Source organism: Giraffa tippelskirchi, chromosome 3 (genome assembly GCF_054371585.1).
Source record: "Giraffa tippelskirchi isolate mGirTip1 chromosome 3, T2T-mGirTip1v1.2.pri, whole genome shotgun sequence".
Taxonomy (NCBI): Eukaryota; Metazoa; Chordata; class Mammalia; order Artiodactyla; family Giraffidae; genus Giraffa; species Giraffa tippelskirchi.
The window spans coordinates 188,342,772-188,358,194 of record NC_137277.1 but is presented as its reverse complement, the minus strand read 5'-3'; the positions used below and the strand labels follow the sequence as shown (position 1 = coordinate 188,358,194).

The following is a 15,423-nucleotide window of genomic DNA, read 5'->3' as shown; positions in this document are numbered from 1 at the left end:
GTCGCGGAGCCCACGCGGGGCGCGGCACACAGCAGGGCTTCGTGCCCCCTGAGAACACGCCCAGGTCCGCGGGGACCACGGCTGTGCTGGCAGGCGGACCCGGGTGCTGGGTGCCTCGGGAGCAGGGGCCCAGAGCATCGCTTGTGAAGACCTGAGGGATCCAGTCTGGGTTCCATCCCTTGGGAGCTGCGGACCTCAGGGAACTAACTGCGTCTCAGCCTTTCTCTCGGTAACACGGGAACCCAAGACCCACCCTCAGGGTCGCGGCTGCCACACACCAAGTGCTCCTGGAGTGAGATGAGGGGAGGGGAGGGAGCTTCCGCCTTGGGTTTCCTGCTTGTTGAAACCAGAATTGTCCCGGCTTTGCCCACGAACACAGCTACCCGAAGTGAAGAAAAGGTCTGGCTGACGCCCAGTGGACTCTTGGGCATGCAAGGGGCTTTATTCTTTGGGTTATTTTTTTTTTAAGCAGCAGCAGGCAGGAGGGACTTGGAAACACCCTTCTGGAAAGCTCTTTGCAGAATATAGCAGGTGCCTTAGACAGGTTTGCACCCTCATCCCAGGAGGCCTGCTCCAGGCAATCTGAGGTGACTCTAAAAGCAGAAAAGCCTTTGTGCACAAAGATGTTCATCGCTGCATCATTTACAACACAGAGAAACTGGAAATGGGCATTAAGACCTTGCAGAGGGGTGGGGAGAGGATGACCACGGGGCACCTCCATCTACCTCCCATGGTTAGGAAGATGTGGCAGAACAATGCTGGGAACATTCGTAAGGATGGCATGGGGAAGAAAGTATATAGAGCTTAGAGCTTAAGATTTCAGTTGTGTTTAAAATTTTCATAGGGAAAAAAAGGACCAAAAGAATATATACTTAGATGTTAATAGTTGGTTATGTTTATGAGTAATTTCCCCTACCTATCTCTTAACTCCTAAACATCTTTATCTGAACTCATTTTATCATGAAAACAATAAACATCTTAACAATTCTTTAAAAACCTGCTTCCCAGGCAGCCTGCCTCATCCTGCAAACTCATCTGCAGAGACCAAGAGTTCCCCGCAGGGCTGCGCTCCCCTCCCCTCTGCATCTGTCCCGGCCTCCCACCCACAGCATCATCACACGAAGATGAGACCACACCGTCACCCCAGACCCCGTGTCTGCACCCGGGGGCTGACTCTGGTCCAGCCAGCACCAGGGGGGTTGGTCTGGGGCCAGGTCAGCCCACTGGTGGCCATCGTGCTGCGTGGAGTTCCAGCGACCCAGGCCTTGACCTTGGGCCGGGATCTCTCCAGAACTACGTTCCTATGTGAGCCGAGGCTGCTTCCTGCTCCACTACTCTCCGGAGTTCTGTCTGGGATGAATGAACCACACACTCAGAGGCAGCTGCTGTGCGAGTGGGGGAAACCTAGATGTCAAAGCAACCTGGGTTCAAGTCCCAGCTCCACCTCTTAGCAGTTAAGCCGTGAGTTGCAGCACTTAAGCGAGACCTTGAACCAGCAGGTCACTCATCTCTCAGAGCCTCCGTTTCCTGACCTGTCAATGGGAATGATAACTGCCTGCATTTAGGACTCTGCTGTGAGACTTCAACGGAATCAAGTGTGAAAAGGGCTCAGTACAGCATCCGCAGGTGACCTGAAATAAACGAGTACTTCCTATCTTTCTTCTTCCCTTTCTCAGTAACGCTTCCAGGAAGAAGAACAAAAAAAAAAAAGGAAGAGTGAGGTGGCTCAGGAGTAGAGAGCATCACAGAAAGAGGAGAATCTGAAAGTTCTGGGTGGCGGGGACTTCCCTGGTGGTCCAGTGGTTAGGAACCCACCTTCCGGGGCGGGGGACGCAGGTTTGATCAGCTGAGGAACTATTTATAGTCAGATCCCGCATGCTGTGGGGCAATCAAGCCTGGGAGCCATGACTAGAGAGCCGGTCCCACGGCAAAGAGCATGTGTGGGGCAGCTAAGACCCAGCGCAGCCAAAGATAAACAAATACTCTAAAGTTCTGGGTAGGGAAAAAAAAACACAACAAGAGTTCTGAGTGGCACACGCTCTGGGAGACAGACCCCTGGGACAGAGGCCCAGCTCAGAGACTTTCTAGTTGTGTGACCTCAGTTTCCTCATCTGCAAAATGGGGATGCTATCAGTATCCACCTCCTGGGGTGGTAAGGAGCAAATGGGCCAATGCACATGCATTGGCCTGGCAGGCAGTAAGTGTCCCATAGTAACTGCCAGTATTGTTACTGGTGGTGGTAATGCTCTTTCCCCTTTAAACACGGGTCCTGGCACAGGGATGGTCCTCGTGTGTTTCCTTCGGGCGATGCCAGCATCTCTTCCTAGTTGGGGCCCTGGAGGCTCCGAGAGGTGAAGGCTCTGGGCTACTACTTAGAAGTGGGCACCCAGCCCAGGAGGTCCATCCCCCTCCAGCCCCGCCCGGCCCCACGCACCCACAGCGCAGATCTCGATGCTGATGGTGAAGATGGAATGGGAGCGAGAGGAGTCCTTGTTCATCAGCGTGTAGCCCACCGAGCGGTTCCTCCAGCCCGTCTCCATGATGCGCTCGCACTGGGCCACGCTGTGCACTGCGTGCATGGACAGTCCCCTCACGTACACCCCCTTCTCTGGGTGCTCCTTCAGCTGCGGGCAGGAGGTTCAGGTCAGGGCTTCCCAGGGAACCGGAGGGAAGGGCCCAGTCTGTGCCCACCACGTCTGTCCTCCTGCGGGGCAGGTTGGCACCTCAAATCCCCTGTCACAGACCAGGGAGAACAGCCTCAAACTCACCCCCACCTCTTCCACTGTGCAACCTTGGGCCAGCTACATGACCTCCCTGAGCCTCAGTTTCCACACCTGTAAAATGGACATTTCCTAGGGAGTTGGTGAGGACTCTGTAAACTAAGGCCTGAACAATGCATGGCAGGCGATGCCTGGCACCTGGCAAGTACTCCATAAATGGCAGCTGTGGGCCTCACGGCCGCTGTTGGTGCCCTAGCTGTGGAGGTGATTTCCAGTCTGGGGCTTCGGCCCCAGGGGGCTGACCCTGTGGTCGTTCACCCAAGAGCTCTAAGTGCTTCTGCCTGCCTTGCCAACATGGCTCCTGTCCGCGTCTCTCTGCCGCGGCCCCAGGGCAACAGGAATGTTCCCAGACCCCTGGATCATGGCGGGTGAAGGGCCGTTTGCTGCCCAGAGCTCCCGCTGGCCAGCAGCTCAGCCTGGCCTGCAGCTCCCTCCAGCCCTCAGCAGGATGGCAGCGAGTAAATTAATTTATCTGACTGCTCCCTGCTCACTCTCCAGGCAGCCAAGCTGTTCTGTTGCTGACACGGAGCTGTGAAATGCAATATTTTTCAAGTGTGAGAGGAAATACAAACCACTCTGGCAGGAGCAAGAGTGAACTGGGACAAAAGTCACCTGTCTGCTGCTCTGAGCCAGGGCAGGCTCGTCTGTCGTGTCCCGGGGCGGCTTCAGGGTCGCAGATGGGGTTGGAGCCCTGCTGCAGAGTCGGGGGGCAGGGGGTGGTGAGTGAGGGTGGCCAGCACCAGCTTGCCCTAGCGGCCCGAGTCTGGAGAAGGAGCCAGACCCAGACTGAGGCACAGAAAGGCTAAGTGACTGACTTGCTGGAGGCGGCAGTGGACGACTCCAGAGGGTGGGATTAGGACAGGCTGCAGCGGCTTCCCTTGTGGCTCAGCTAGTAAGAATCCACCTGCAATGCGGGAGACCTGGGTTCCATCCCTGGGTTGGGAAGATCCCCTGGAGAAGGGAAAGGCTACCCACTCCAGTATTCTGAGCTGGAGAATTCCATGGACTGTACAGTACACGGGGTCGCAAAGAGTCGGACATGACTGAGCAACTTTCACTTTCACTGCAGCGCCCTGGAGGAGATGAGGTTGATGCCACACAGGGCTGTCCCTGACCTCCGAGGTGGCTGTGAGGACAGAGCTCAAAGGCCAGAAGCAGGAGACCCGGCCCACCGAGGGCTTGAGGGCGGCCTGGGAGAAGGTGCACCCGCTCGGCGGCTGGCTCTGGACACTGCCGTTCCCCTAGAACCTAGACACCAGCTGGGCACACGGTCGGTGCGGGTGAGGGGATGGCTGCTCCCAGCCTCGGGAAGAATGCAGCTTCTTGTCTGTACTCAGACAGGCCCGGGCTAGAAACTTTGTCCTGACTTGCTACTTTTTAGGGAAGTCACTTTGCCTCTCTTGGCCTCGGTCGCCTCATCTGTAAAGTGAAAGTGAAGTTGCTCAGTCGTGTCGGACTCTTCACTACCCCGTGGACTGTAGCCCACCAGGCTCCTCCGTCCATGGAATTCTCCAGGCAAGACCATTTCCTTCTCCAGGGGGATCTTCCCCAGCCAGGGATTGAACTCAGGTCTCCCTCATTGTAGGCAGATGCTTTACTGTCTGAGCCACCAGGGAAGTCCATCTGTAAAGTGAGGATGATAAACCCTATTCCCCACAGGGCTATTGGGAGGGTTAAGAAGAGAGTGGATCTAAAGGAAGCTCTGTGGGAGCATGGAGGGGGTTCAGTGAACCCATATACGGAGGAGGTGAGGCTATCTCTCTCCATAGAGAGATGACCCTGACATAAGAGTCTCCCCCCACCCCGATTTTTAGGCCCTACCTCACCTCCTGAGCCCTCCGCCCCGCCCCCGCTGTTCCCGTCCCCACCCTCCTCTGGAGTGTCAGCCGCCAGCTGTGCCCCGCGTTCCTTGGTAACGGCTCCTCCCCAAACGCGCCAGGCCGAGCCCGGTCGCCATGGCAACCAGCTGGGATGCAGACGGGTGGGCGGGCGCGCGCAGGATCAGGGCCACACCTGCTGGTCTGGAGTCAGGATGCGGTCCCCGTGGAGGAAGGGGGTCCTGCCACACTGGCTGGATGCCCGCAGCCCCTCAGACGCCTCCTTCACCACCCAATGCTGAGCAGGGTTCTCTGAGGGCGGTTCCTGGTGGTTGGTGGGAGGGGGTATAATCCGCTTCCCCAAATCCCTTGCTGACCCCAGCTGATCCAGCCTTCTCTAATGACCAGAATTACCTACCGGGCCCTGCGCTGTGCCTCAGAGCCTGGCCACCTGGGCGCAAATTCCACCTCTGTCCTTTACTGACTGTGCCCTTGGGCCAGTTCTCACCTAGGCACTAGGAGCCTCAGGCTCCTCTTCTGTAATAAAGGATAAAAACAGCAGCTCCTCCTGAGGCTACTGTCAGGCTTACAGGAGAACCCAGCTGTGCCTCCTGGGAGAGAGCCCCGTGCACCCAAGGTGGGTGTCTCTCAGCATGTCAGTTACAGGCTACCCTCCACCTCCAAGCAGCCTGGCTTACCCAGGCTGGAGCCCTGTGGCCCGGCTGGGCCAAGTGCATGCAGCTGCCAGCCCTGCACCCCCCCTACCCGGGCCCAGGGCCTGGTTAACCTAGCACATCCTAGGGTCCAGGGTGGGGAGGAAGGGGAGGAGGCCCCCTGCTGCTGTCTTCTCCATTTCCCTGTCTGGGGTCTGAGTGATGACTCAGCTGCTCCAGCTCCAGGAGAGAGAAGACAGTGCAAAGACTGCAGGGGGATGGCTGGAGGCTCCTGTGTAGAAAGGGCAGAGCACCTTGTGTCTGCGAGGAGCAGAGGAGGAGGGGGCTGGGGGCAGGTCCTGGTCTGGACTGGGACTGGGAGGGGAGGTGGTTCACAGGAGGTGGGCCTGCCGTGGTCTGTGGCCAGGCGTCTCTCAGGTCAGTTTCTCTGCTGAATGGATGCATCAACTCATGGATGTCCCTCCCTCGAATGGAACCCCGTCGCTGGCTTCTCATGGCCCCCCAGGTTTCCTATTTGCCCACCCCGAAAAGTCTGGGAGGAAAAAGCACCTGACCACTCAGATCCTGCATGTTCTGGTACCAGCACCATTACTAGTAACTTGCTGTGTGACCTTGGCCAAGTCTCTTCCCTTCCCTGGGACTCAAGTTTCCTCATCTCCACCACAAAAGGATTTTGGACTTAGAAGCTCTCTAAGGGTCTTTCTGGCTCAAATTTTTAAGGATTTTTCTGCCATGTGATCAGTACAAACAAGTGTTTTTTTTCAAAACAGCTGCTCCTGGGGGTCAGATGTGTTCAGGTGGGGCATTTAATGGTTGCAGATCAGAGAGGAACTCACGGTCCCTCCAAATGAAGCCAGGACAAGTGCAGGAGGGTTGGGGGCTGTCTAGAGGCAAGTGGGGGGCTCTGGAGCTGAGCAGGGAAACAGCCCTGTCCCACGTGGATGGGGGTGGGGTGGGAACCAGGTCACAATGTTTGGTCCAGTCTGGAGGTTGGGGAGGGTCCAGAGGACTGGACCTTATCTGCTTCTGGACCTTATCAGCTTCTGGACCTTATCAGCAGCCCCGTATCTGCTTCTGCCCCCCACCCCTCACTGGCTGTCAAGGCCTGTGCCCCAGGGAGATTCAGGCAGTTTAAGCCACAGAAAATGTCCAACGCTGACTCTGGAGCTTCCTAACCCAGTGGCCTGAGGCAAGTCCCCTTCTCTTTCCCAGCCTCCTTTCCTCATCTACAGGATGGGGATCTCCATAGCAACCTCCCAAGACTGATGCACATTAATGATTGACATTCCTCTAGCGCAGGCATTCTGACTCTGGACTGGAGAAGGTAGGTCAACCACCACCGCTGGTTGTGGGCCTCTCAGTGGGAAGGTCCAGTGGTCAGAAAAGAAGCCCCAGAGTCTGGGAGAGACACTGGCACGCTGGCCAAAGATCTGGGTCGGTCTCCCCTCCTCAGGCTCCTCCTGGAACTGGACCAGGCCTGTCCGGCATTTAGAGAGTCTCAGATAGGAGACATAACCAAGCCTTGCCCAAAGGTCCCAGACCTGGCCCAGCCTTGCTAACCACTTGGCTGTCCAGTCCTGGCAGGTGACTTGATCTCGCTGGGCTCCCCAAGGGGTCAGGCCTGCTTTGCCCATCTCGGCAGGGCTGGGCAAACTAGCGGGCCCTCGGGACCCTTCCCCATATCTCCTCCAGCACCCCCCACTCACCCCGGCCAGGGCTGCACCCAACCCACCTCCAGCTTCTGCTTGGTGTCTGTGCCCAGCAGGTCCCGGACATCTTCATTGTAGATCTCCAGGTAGGAGGCCCGGACCAGGAACTTGGTGTTCTCTGCACACTGCAGGGAGCGGCCGGGAAGAACAGAGACGCCTGAACACCCGCTGCCTGGTCGGCCCAGGGAGGCATCGTGGCAAGACATGGTGGCAGGAGGCGGGACGTCAAGGGGAGAGGCCTCCCTGACCTCACCTGGCCCTGCCTGCCTGGCAAGCGGTCCCCTCCTCTCTGGCTGGCTGGGCCCTCAAGCGTCTCAGAGTGGCATTATTTCATACTGCTAAGGACTCACAGTCCCTCTGCACTCTACAGGCCTCATGGGAAAGGCAACAGGAGAGGGCTCCCCACTGTGAAGGTAGAGAGACTGAGACTACGGGTTTAAGGCCTGGACCCAGCACTGGCTCTGGGCTAATCCCTGGCAGCTCTTCCAGTTACTTGTGGGTCATCAGAATGAGTCCCAGGTGCAGTATAGCGGGCTCTGCAGCTGACTAGTCCCTGCTTTGTCATTTCTCAGACGCAAGAATCTCTGGGCCTTCACAAGTGGTCAGCAGGGCATGTCTCACCTGCCATCTGGACACTGGGATCACTGGTGTGGGCCCAGCCCGTAAGGGCTCCTGGTCTTGGTTTCCCTATATTAAAAATGAGGGTAACAGCTACCTCCTGGGCTAGGGTCATAGCGAGATAATTATGCCAAGTGTTCCGCACAGTGCTTGCTCTGCAGCAACTGGTCCATGAAAAGGGGAAGCTCTGATCATTCACAGCCACATCTCGGGCCAGCACTCTGGGTCATCATATCCATGTGAAATATTACATGAAATGTTAAAATTCCAAAAATAGCAGGAGAAAAACATAGAACTGGTAGGTAGAATTTTCTCAGCTTTAAGTTCTCCCATCACTGCCTCAGAAACTAGAGCCTGCCTCTGCCTGTCTAAGGCGCAACTAGGTAGGCTCAGACCACATCCCACATCCCAGGTCAGAAGTGCTCCCGACCGTTCACGGTAACGCCTGGGGCGCCCAGCCCTGCCCCTGCCATCCGCCAGGCCCATTACCTGGACGCTCTCAAAAACGTGCTCGAAGGCCCGGGGGATGATGCCTCTCTGGCAGGCCGGGTACGGCAGGCCCTGCATGGTGAAGGACTTCCCGCTGCCCGTCTGGCCGTAGGCAAAGATGGTACCATTGTAGCCCTCAGTGACACCCTGCGAGGGGGACACAGCCCGGTGCTCAGCTGGCCTGGCACGGCCGGGGCTACCTCCTGACGCAGGGACCGAGCGCCGCCCCCCCCGCCAGGTTCTCCCACCATAGTGGCGCCAGGTGGGAGTGGGCTGTGCAGAGATGGAGGCGGCACTGCTGCTGGGTAGGAGGCTGCCCCTGTGTCTGGCTAAGAGGCTGGTGCCATTGTCTCCTGCCTGTGCCCTTGGCCTGTTCTCATCCAGGGATATGGGGCCTCCGTGTCCTCACCACTGACAAAGGGTTAGAACAGCACCTCCTCTGAGGCTGTTGAGAGGTGGCGCTGCTGCTGCTGTTTAGTTGCTCAGTCGTGTCTGACTCTTTCTGACCCCATGGACTGTAGCCCATCAGGCTCCTCTGTCCATGATTTCCCAGGTGAGAGTACTGGAGTGGGTTGCCGTTTCCTTCTCCAGGGGATCTTCTCGACCCAGGGATTGAACCCAGGTCTCCTGTTATTGGCAGGTGGATTCTTTACTGCTGAGCCACCAGGGAGGTCCGTTGAGAGCTGTACTTGGGATTGATTTCCTGCACTGGCACTCAAAGTGCTGGCACACGGAGGCAGGTGCCCCCTGCACATGGAGGCAGGTGCCCCTTGTACACGGAGGCAGGTGCTCCCTGCACACGGAGGCAGGTGCCCACTCACACGGAGGCAGGTGCCCCCTGCACACAGAGGCAGGTGCCCGCTGCACACTGAGGTAGGTGCCCCCTGCACATGGAGGTAGGTGCCCGCTGCACACGGAGGCAGGTGCTGCCCAGGTGTCTGCTGGAACGTGTGGGAGATGGTCCTTCTATGAGCTGGAGGTGCATGCAATGATGGAGCTCAGGCTGGGCCAGGAAAGGGAGAGACAGAAAGTGCGGGAAGAGCCAGGCAAGCTTTCCCGGCAGGTTGTGGGGGCCGGCGGAGAACAGGGGAACAGAAACGGTGGCTTGGATTTCAACAGGTGACAGGAGGAGGAAGGCATTCGAGGCTGAGGTGACGGCTGGAGCAAAGACTCGAGGGGCTGGATGGGAGGAGCAGGCGGACCTGGGGCGAGGGGGATGGAGACGAAGCTGGGAAGAAGGAGGAGGCAAACCAGGGTGGCATCCCCCCCAGGGCGACCCTCGTTCCCCAAGGCCATTGTTCACTGCGTAGGTTTCCGACTCTCTTCTCTGCAGGGGACAGTGCTCTGGCTGGGGACCGAGCCCGGACAAGGAAGACACCCCACTCCCCGCCCTCGCCCAGCTCATGAGGCCACAAATTCTAGAACTTAGCGTGGGGGAGGGGGACTCCTGTGCCAGAATGTGGGCCCAGAGAGCTGTGCCCAGGCCCCTCAGGCCCAGCTGGCATCTGCAAAGACCCATCCTGCAGACCATGGTGGGGCTCGGGGTCCCCAGGGGCTGCGTGGGAAGGAAGACTGGAAGTCACCATCCACAGCTCATCAGAGGGCCGGAGGGGCGGGGCGGGGGGCGGAAGCATTGGCAGACCAGTCACCCAACCAGAAGGCCAGAGGCAGGGGCACGCGGAGCCCCAGGGACATGGTGCAGAGGCTGGACTATAACCTCACGCAGGTCTGGAGGAGGGCTTTCATATCAAAGTAACCATTTTACAAGCATGGAACAGTAGGGCGGCCTCCAGGCACACCGGAAGGGTGCCTCATGCCCCCGAGGAACGTTAAAACTTTAAAACATTAAAAAACAAATTTAAATGTAAAATTTTCCATTTTCCATTTAAAAACCAAAGCAGTGTAAAATAGTTTCCCGTTAAACACGAATTTACTTTTTGTGTTTCATTTCATTTGAACTGTTGACACTTTAGCACCTAAATTGAGACGTGCTGTAAGTGTGAAACACACACTTGATTTCGAAGGCTTACAGTGAAGAAAGAATGTAAGATTTCTCTCTGATAGCTATTGTGCCATGATAATATCTACTCTCAAGCTTTCTTGAAATAATATTTGGGATTCTATCGGGTCAAATAAAATGTATCATTAAAATTAATTTTCCTTGTTTCCTTTCACTTTTTAAAGTGTGCTGTGTTTAGTCGCTCAGTCGTGTCCGACTCTTTGTGACCCCATGGACTGTAGCCCGCCAGGCTCCCCTGTCCATGCGGATTCTCCAGGCAAGAATACTGGAGTGGGTTGCCATGTCCTCCTCCAGAGGATCTTCCCAACCCAGGGATCGAACCCAGGTCTCTCATATTGTGAGCAGATTCTTTACCATCTGAGCCACCAGGGAAGCCCAAGAATGTTGGAGTGGGTACCCTATCCCAGAGGATCTTCCTGACCCAGGAATTAAACCGGGGTCTCCTGCATTGCAGGCAGATTCTCTACCAGCTGAGCTACCAGGGAAGCCCTTTTAAAATGTGGCTACTAGAAAAATTTAAATCATGTCTGTGGTGCATGTTACATTTGTATTGGAAAGGATGGCGCGAGAGCTGTGCCATCCCCAATGGTAGCCACTGGCCACATATGGTTACTTAAATTTGACTTACAATTAAATAAAACTAAGATTCGGTTCCTCAAAAGCACTAGCCTCACGTCAAGCGCTCACTTGCCATGTATGGCTGGTGGCCCCAATTGGACAGCCCAGATCCAGAACATGTCCACCACTGCAGGAAGTTCTACAGTACCACACTGCTGTGGAGTCAAGTGGAAGACAACTTTACCTGCATTCTTAAGGCAAAACATAAAATTTCAAAAACGCTTCACTCATTAAGTGATACTCCAGGCCTGCCAGGGACATGCGCGCACACGGAGCGGGTCCTAAGTGTCAGCCACTCTGTCCACCCCAGGTTTTGCCAAGTTCCCCCATATTATTGTTTACTTAATGATTTTCATGAAATCAAACTGTTAGTTGACCGGCTTTATAACTTGGTGTCATCCTCAGCAATAACTCCCGAGAGGCTGCTATTAGAGGGCGGATGTGCTACCTATTTTGTCTGCCTAGCATCTTTCTAAATTGCCTCATTCCCCCTTTCTATCCTCTCCCGAACAAACAGCTCTGTGCTCCATCGAGGGGCCAAATTCAACTGCGTCGATGTCTCTGGAAACCAGGCCTGTCTCTGGTCTGTCCTGGTAGAAGCCACGGTACCAGGCCCCCGGGTGGGTTGGGCAGTGGCTCATCAGAGGTGACGCTAAGGCCATGGGTGTGAAGCAGGAGGACGGGGAGAGGGAAAAGTCACTGGCTGAGAAAGCCCAGAGACCAAACAGAAGGCCGGGCGTGGAGGGGATGAGCTCAGCGTAGATTGTGCTGAGTTGGCTGAAAGATGGGTCTGGGACGGTCAGCTCAAGGGAGAGCAGAAGAGGTCACCCAGTGACAGAGAAATCAGGAACCCGGTCTGGATTTAAGTGGGAGAGAAGGCAAGGCAAGGGGAGGGAGAGGAGGGGAGGGCGGGAACGGTCAGTCTGAAGTGCTGGAGGCTTTGCGCAGTAGGATCTGAAGGGAAGGACCTGGGCAGGAGGCCGCCTGGAGGCAGTCAGAGCCCAGCAGGACAGACACACAGCTGTCCAGCCTAAGGGTGCAGCTGCTCCTCGCTGCGCTTTGCGTACGATTCACAGGATGGAGCTTGGGGACCTACCTCTGCAGTCAAAATCACCCCTAACTCATTCTAGTATGCTCAAGGCTTCAGTATCCTCATCAGGAATGATAATCCCAGTTTTATGTATGCCCATGGAGTTTGGCGAAGATCAAATGGTTTGGTCTTCACCTGAAAGGCCCTTTCCTCCACCTTCTTGCCTGGCTGACCTCGCTCATCCTTCTGGCCTCGGTTTAGACTTCACTGCTTCCAGGAAGTCCTCCCTGCCTGCCCATCCCCTCCAAGCGCAAGTTTGCCGGTCTTCTTTGTTCTGCCAAAGTTCCCCTGGCTTCTCTTCCCACTCATCACCCTGGCTTGTAGCTACTAGCTTAGCTGCTCCTCCACCCGACTGTGCGTTTGCTGAGGGAAGGTGCTGTTATTATTGCTCCATGCCTTGGATGGGGCCTGGTATAGGGATGCTCTTTGTTAGCTGAGTGAACGAATGAAAATGAACGTATGTCCTGCTGAGCCTGAGGCTCCGTGGGATGCCCAGAGGCAGACGTCCCTGTAGCAACGCACTCGCGACAGGAGTGGGGTCTGGAGGAGAGATCTGAGGTGTTCCCCCTCTGGGCTGAGGCTTCTTGGGGACCCCGACAAGGGAGGCGTGCTCAGGGGGATTATTTCCAGGATGAGGAGGGGGACGCATGAGCAAGGCTGAGCCCCTGGAGAAGCCAAGGCCAAGGAGAACTCAATCTCAGAATCTTCCCATCTCTGAGGGACCGACCCTGGACCAGGAAGCCCAGGTGTTCTGGGAGCCCCCGAACAGAGCCAGGGCAGGTAGCGGAAAGCGTCAGCGAGGCTGGCTCTGATTCACTGGGCAGAAGGGTCTTCCAGGAGTTAAGAAGCACAGCGGGGAGCAGGCTACTCTGGGAAGAGTGAGCACCTGCCACAGGTGGACATTCAAGGACCCCGGGGTGGGGGCGGGAACAGTCCATCTATTCTGGTCCCTTAGAGCCTGAGAGTCCAGGATGGCAGGGGAGCCTGGCCACCCCTGGGGCCCGGGACCAACGTCTTCCCCTGGGCATCACCTCCAGTCACGCCCCCACTGCTGGGGGGTTCTGGGCTCCAGAACACTTCAACCCCCACAAGGGGTTCTGACCACAGCCAAAGGAGGTGCGCTGGGGGATGTTAGCTGGCCTGCTGGCCAAAGCAGAAAGGTTCTGTGGGAAAATGCCTTTTGGAAACATGGTGTTAGAGAAGTCAAACTAGTTTCTCTGCTGCCAGACTCCCCAGAGCCTCAAGTATCCTCACGAGCAGGGGTATAAGCAGCAATTTTTCAACTTTTCCTTTTCTTCTTGAACAACACCTCACATCCTGACATCACTAGCAAATTCACCGCCCATCTGGAAGATGGCAGTAGCAAGAAAAGAACCCTTGGCCAGAAGATACCAGGCGTAGCTCCAGCCCCATCTCCTCCAGAAACTCTCTGTGGGAGCTCAGCAGTTTCTTCCCTCCGGGCCTCAGTCTCCCCATCTGTGACATGGGAGCCTCCCTGCCCTGCAGCTCCAAGGAGCTCCCGAGCATGAGAGGGTGAAGAAAAGCAAAAGCCTTGCGAAGGGGTGAGAACTGCTGTTGCCTCCCCATTCTTCCAGCGCCAGGGAAGAAGGTAAGTCAGACCAAACCTCAAGGGTTTCCGCTCCTCTGAGACCAAGGCCTGGCCAACAGCCTTCTCTCTGCAGAAGTGAGATCCGCCGCCTCCACACATATAGGCTTGTACCCCGACGACGGGCCTCTCAGGAAGCTGGAGGGGGGTGAAGAGGGAGCGGACTCCGGGTGCTGAGGGCAGAAAGTAGGGGGCCAGGGCTCGGGAGGGCGTAGAGGCGACAGGAGAAGGGGGAGGCTGAGGAGGACGAGGCCTGGGGCTCTCGGGAGGCTGCGGAAGTGCCGGGAGCTTTCAGAGGAGTCCTGAGGCTGCCCGGTGAGGGTGGGGGGCAGTGGTCGCGGGGGCTGGAGCTCCTGTGGGGAACGGCCGGAAGGATGGGGTGAGAACCCGCCTTGGCACCAGGGGGAGGCAGTGGGGGACCCAGACAGACACTGCGGGTGGCTTCCAGCTGTCTCCTGCGGGGACGGAAGTCTTCAGCCTGCTGCTGTCCACCTACGCCCCTCCAGAAGGGCCTTCCCGCCCTCAGGAGCCCTCCGAGGGGCCCCGGGTTCTGCCCAGCGGGTCTCCTCGGGAAGCGGGGGCCCTCACCTCCACCAGCGGGTAGGCGATCTCGTTGTAAATCTGCTCGGTGAGGTGGTCCATGTAGTAGGCGCCATCGAAGGTGAACTGCTTGGGCGGCTGGTCCGCGGCGCCCGGGTTCTGGATGAAGCACTGGCCGCGCGCGGAGTCCACCGTCACCACCGGCTGGCAGTTCAGCTCCCGCTCCCGCTGGTTCATGGGGCGGCAGCGCACCGCCACCTTCACGGACTCCGAGGCCATGGCGCCGCGGCGGCGGGGGGGGACCCCGAGGGGCCCGGGCCAGGGGGCGGGGCCGGCGCCCGCGCGGCGGGGGGACCGGGCTCCTCGGGGGGCGCCCGGAGACGAGGAGGAAGCGGGGCGGCGGGGGAGCCGAAGGAGCCGAGCCGGAGCCGCCGCCTCCTCCCGCGCCCGGGCTCGCCCTTCTCCCTGAGGCCCGGCCCGGGCCGGGGCGGGGGGCGGGGGGCAGTGGCGGATCCGCGCTGCAGGCGCCGCCGCAGGGCGCGGGCCTCCGGAGCTGCCCCAACCGCCCGCTGGCTTGCGCGCACGTCGCCGCGGCGTCAGCGATTGCTGGGCAACGCCGGGCGTCACAGCGCGCGGCTCCCTGACGCCCGCGCCCCGTGAGCCCGCGCCCCGTGCACCGGAGGAGGCCGCACGTGCTGAAGTCCCCAACGCGCGTGCTGAAGGCTGGTGCGCCCTCTGGGGGGACCCGCGCTGACTTTGTCCACGCGTCTGCTGACTCAGTGCCAGGCGCTGCACACTTCAGTTCAGTTCAGTCGCTCAGTCCTGTCCGACTCTTTGTGACTCCATGGACTGCAGCACGCCAGGCCTCCCTGTCCATCACCAGCTACGGAGTTTACTCAAACGCATGTCCATCGAGTTGGTGATACCATCCAACCATCTCATCCTCTGTCGTCCCCTTCTCTTCCCGCCTTCAATCTTTCCCAGCATCAGGGTCTTTTCCAATGAGTCAGTTCGTCGCATCAGGTGGCCAAAGTATTGTAGCTTCAGCTTCAACATCAGTCCTTCCAATGAACACTAAGGACTGATCTCCTTTAGGATGGACTGGTTGGATCTCCTTGCAGTCCAAGGGACTCTCAAGAGTCTTCTCCAACACCACAGTTCAAAAACATCAATTCTTCGGCGCTCAGCTTTCTTTAGAGTCCAGCTCTCACATCCATACATGACCACTGGGAAAACCATAGCTTTGACTAGACGCTGCACAGCCGTTCTCTTTTCCAGTCCCCACAGCCCCAGTTCTGAGAAGTTAACCAACTTGCTCGGGGTGGCCCAGGGGAGGCCCCCCGCCCCCCATAAGATATCTGAGGAGCGGCCTCCCTCGGGGGTTACAGACTTACCGAGAAAGGCGATAGGGACCTTGCTGCCCTTTATCCACATCCCTTTACTGACTCGGGAAGGCCGCCCC

The 15,423-nt window shown here is 57.6% G+C and overlaps 1 protein-coding gene across 50 annotated transcripts in view; it reads right to left on the bottom strand.

The window, feature by feature from the left end:
• Positions 1-14,559, bottom strand: part of KIF17 (kinesin family member 17) — a 47,083-nt gene extending 32,524 nt beyond the window's left edge. For 21 of the 50 annotated variants that reach the window (XR_014078312.1, XR_014078313.1, XR_014078314.1 and 18 more), the window contains exons 1-4: positions 14,010-14,559; positions 8,088-8,234; positions 7,004-7,105; positions 2,435-2,624 (exon numbers count right to left, since the gene is read on the bottom strand). Coding sequence is in view for 39 of the 50 variants with exons in the window: in XM_081574774.1 (XP_081430900.1) it covers positions 2,435-2,624; positions 7,004-7,105; positions 8,088-8,234; positions 14,010-14,240 (670 nt within the window). In the remaining 11 variants the exon portion in view is untranslated. Of the gene's footprint in view, positions 1-2,434; positions 2,625-3,392; positions 3,475-3,595; positions 3,685-4,601; positions 4,692-7,003; positions 7,106-8,087; positions 8,235-13,440; positions 13,595-14,009 lie in introns of those variants that run through there. The other 29 variants (XR_014078318.1, XR_014078317.1, XM_081574788.1 and 26 more) reach the window with 11 other exon arrangements.
• Positions 14,560-15,423: the final 864 nt, after the last annotated feature.